Below are 3,501 nucleotides of genomic sequence, written 5' to 3' on the forward strand. Positions count from 1 at the left end.
ACGATATCTCAAATTTGCCGCGAGCAAGGCTAAAAACTAGTTTTATGCCATGTTTTATTACATGATGTTGAGTAGTGCAGCTCAACTCTTTCTAATTCATGACCTACTCTACTAGAAAGCTTATGAATATTCATGAAGCTTGATTATAAATAGAAACTTACATTAAACCCCATCTTTGATGCTTTAGGTCTAGTTTTAAACTCTGACCTTTACTTACTGTAGTAGATCTAAATGTCAGTCGTGCTAAGGTTCAGACAGGGAGATGTAAAAAAAATATGTTAATACTTTTTACGTTTCCCTGGTTCAGAGTAGTCACATGACAATCCCATGACCTTTTATAGGAGTAAGCCAGTAGAAATGTTATGTAATATTTTATATAGGAACCCAGAATAGCCATTTGTATCACGCTTATAGTGTTAATTCATTTACTTTATTTGCATATTACTGACTACGGTAGGCTTTTTCATGTTGTTGCATTAAATCGGTACACTACCTAGTGAGCAAAAAACATTCAATAAGAGCTTAGAATGGTCATTACTCATGCTGACAGCAACAGTAAATCGCTACCTGTAATTTTTGGTTTGAGTCCTGTTGTAGGCTATTCTGGGCTTCATAGGCCATGTTATTATTGGTACATTTTGAAATATACATGAACAGGGTTATTTGCTCATCAAACTTAAATCTGGACTCTAACTCTATCCTGTACATGTTTACATGCAAGATACCATTCCGCATAAAAAACATGATAGTGTAAGATAAACTGGAAGTATGATAAACTCTGGTCATTTGCATCCAAGCTTTTGCTCAATCTGGCCAGTTTATAGCAGTCAAGATTAGAGACAGTCGTCTGCAAATTTTCTACGAGTTAATTTCCATATTCTACCCTTGTTGGGTTCTTTACACAAAACATATTTTGCTGCGATACAGTGTATTAGCCTATAAACAGGTAAAAAGAGACAAATTATCTTGATTTTATTTTAGCGGGCCACCATAAATCCCATCATGCATCACTCGCGGATTGATAATTTCCGTTGATATTTGGTTATGCGCCTCTATTTGTATGAGGAAATTACTGATATCTACTATTATCAGTGGAGGAAATTCGGAAATCCCCCATGCTTTACACAGGTGTATGGTCGTTTCGGCCGTGGGTCGATTCAGCCCCGGGTCATTTTGGCCGTGAGTTTGTATATTGTCATGCATTTTAGCTGCGGTGTATGGAGTGCCGAAGGTGCTGCCGCGAATAATAATTTAATAGATTTGTCGAACACAGCGTAGCTGACAGTCACTTCGCAGGATTCACTTTTTTGCGTGCGTGTGTAGACATTTATGAAAATGCGCATGTGTCGTGACAAAAAGTTTTCCGAGATTTTGTTTTTCGTCGCAAAGCAAAGTTGTTAAGTGTGTAGTGTTTGCTCAGTCTTGGCTCACGCTAACCGATCGCTAAGTCACCATGGGTGAAAAATATTTTGGAGTGGCGAAAAAAAACCAACTGCTTTTAGGCATTTTGGCGAAGGCTTAAAAAAGAGAGTTTTAAATACTTGCTAAAACACATCGTTTTTTCATTTGATCTCCATTTTTCGCCAACTCCATGCAACGTTTATTTCTGTTGTATGAGAAGTCTTGCTGCAAATGTCATTTCGTCCTTCGCAAATTATATTTTATTCGTGATTGTTATTTAAACATGGTGGATGCAGGGCAGTGACTGTATAACGTAGACTAATATGACGGTACCATAGAGCTATCTTATTATATCTCTATGGACGGTACTCATTTCCGATAGCCGGATATGCAGCAGTGTGCCCCTTTGAATGCAATCTGACGTAAGTGATATAAAGGCAGCCGACTGCTGGGTACACAACAACTTTCTGGCTTGGGTTTTTCCACTAAAAACATGAGGTCTGCGATGTGAGGTCTTTGGTGGAACATTAATAATTATAGTTTAATCAAAGAACTTGTGTTGTCGTCTAATATGCAAAATAAATTTAAATATTGCTTGTAAAATTTAAGATTCCACATTTTTTAATATGCTGTAGTCTAGTAGGCCACTGCCAGCTTAATTTGCCTATAAAAACACATTACAAACGTGGTCTCAAATCACTATTTTGGGCCTTATAAAAATTCATTTTTGACAAAACCTTATATTTTCTGATAGTCATGCACAGAAAAAATATTATGTAATATGAGATGAGATATTTATCTACCATTTGGTTTAAAAAAAATTGAACAATGCTAAAAAATACAGTAGTTGCATAACTAAAGTATTATTCCTGGTAAGAATCATGCATTGGAATGTTGACGCCTGGCTCTGGTTTTTGACATATTCTATCTATTTTCAGAAGAAAGCCCACACCAACCCTTGCCCCGTTACAGTTTTCTCCCCTTGGCAGCTTGATGTCATATTATGCCCATACACAATATAGTTAGCTCTTTAACTTTGAAAATATAAAATAAAATATTCAAGTCTGAGACTTCAGGCAGTAGTGGTGCCAGCAGGGCCGTTACATCAGACAGGCCTGGACTGCCCGTTGTCTAACGCCACGACAAGGTCTTGGAATAAAACATAATTCGCCTATCCAAATCAATTATTTTGATTTAGTACTGTAGTTGTTTTCTTTTGCATGGCTCAGTGCTTCTGAGCAATGACATGTATTGACCATGAAAATATAAAATTATTCATAATTGCAAAACAAAAAAAGGTAGCCACAGTCTATGTATCACTGGGATGGAAGAACAAAGGAAATTTCAAAAGTAGTTTCCAATCCAATTTTGTTTCGGGTAATAAGTAAGTAGAAGCTGTTTATTGTGAGGAATGTGTTTATATATAATAGGCAACTATTAGGAGAGAATTGAATCATTCCAATTGATTAATATTGGGAAAAGTAGGCAACAGTAAGTGACAAACCAGATAAACAGATAAAACCTGGAAAAACCCACTTCTGTTGAATGTTTCGTTAAACACTCCAACACGTCCGTCACCACTAGGCCTGTCAATTATGCTATTTGGCATAATTTAGAACCTTTAGCATCTAATAATTATGTGCTAGCATAATTTTTTTAATCTTACACTTGTATATGGTAAAAAATTATAAAACTTTTGTTATAATTCAACCATGGAGGTACTGTATATTAATAACACTTTCGCGATTCAGCCATCCCCTACAAACTTGTATACCACAATGAATAATAAATATATTTCTTCCAAAAAAAAATTTGTTATTTTGGGACCTCCATCAGACATTTCGGAGCCACTGCTACACCTGACCCCATCCAAACCTGACCCCATCCAAATTACTGTACAACTACATTTTTCCTTTTTGCCAAGTCCTTCACCCTCCACCCGGAATGAACATTTCCTTTTTTCTGTTTCTTCTTGTGATTGTAGCTGTACACAGGCTTGAGGAAGAACATTGTAATTATTATTATTATTATTATTATTATTATTATTATTTTTATTACTATTATTATTATTATTATTATTATTTTTATTATTATTATTAT

General features: G+C 35.5%; 1 protein-coding gene across 2 annotated transcripts in view; it reads left to right on the forward strand.

Moving 5' to 3' along the window:
- Window positions 1-808: 808 nt before the first annotated feature.
- The window catches only part of LOC117116602 (E3 ubiquitin-protein ligase TRIM71-like), a 5,554-nt gene continuing 2,861 nt past the window's right edge, over window positions 809-3,501 (forward strand). Inside the window, exon 1 of one of the 2 annotated variants that reach the window (XM_033260672.1) lies at window positions 809-946. Coding sequence is in view for 1 of the 2 variants with exons in the window: in XM_033260671.1 (XP_033116562.1) it covers window positions 2,713-2,785 (73 nt within the window). In the remaining variant the exon portion in view is untranslated. Of the gene's footprint in view, window positions 947-2,709; window positions 2,786-3,501 lie in introns of those variants that run through there. The other variant, XM_033260671.1, reaches the window with a different exon arrangement.

The sequence above is a fragment of the Anneissia japonica genome, unplaced genomic scaffold, assembly GCF_011630105.1.
Source record: "Anneissia japonica isolate Jap-2015-1 unplaced genomic scaffold, ASM1163010v1 scaffold2737_len523936_cov211, whole genome shotgun sequence".
NCBI lineage: Eukaryota > Metazoa > Echinodermata > Crinoidea > Comatulida > Comatulidae > Anneissia > Anneissia japonica.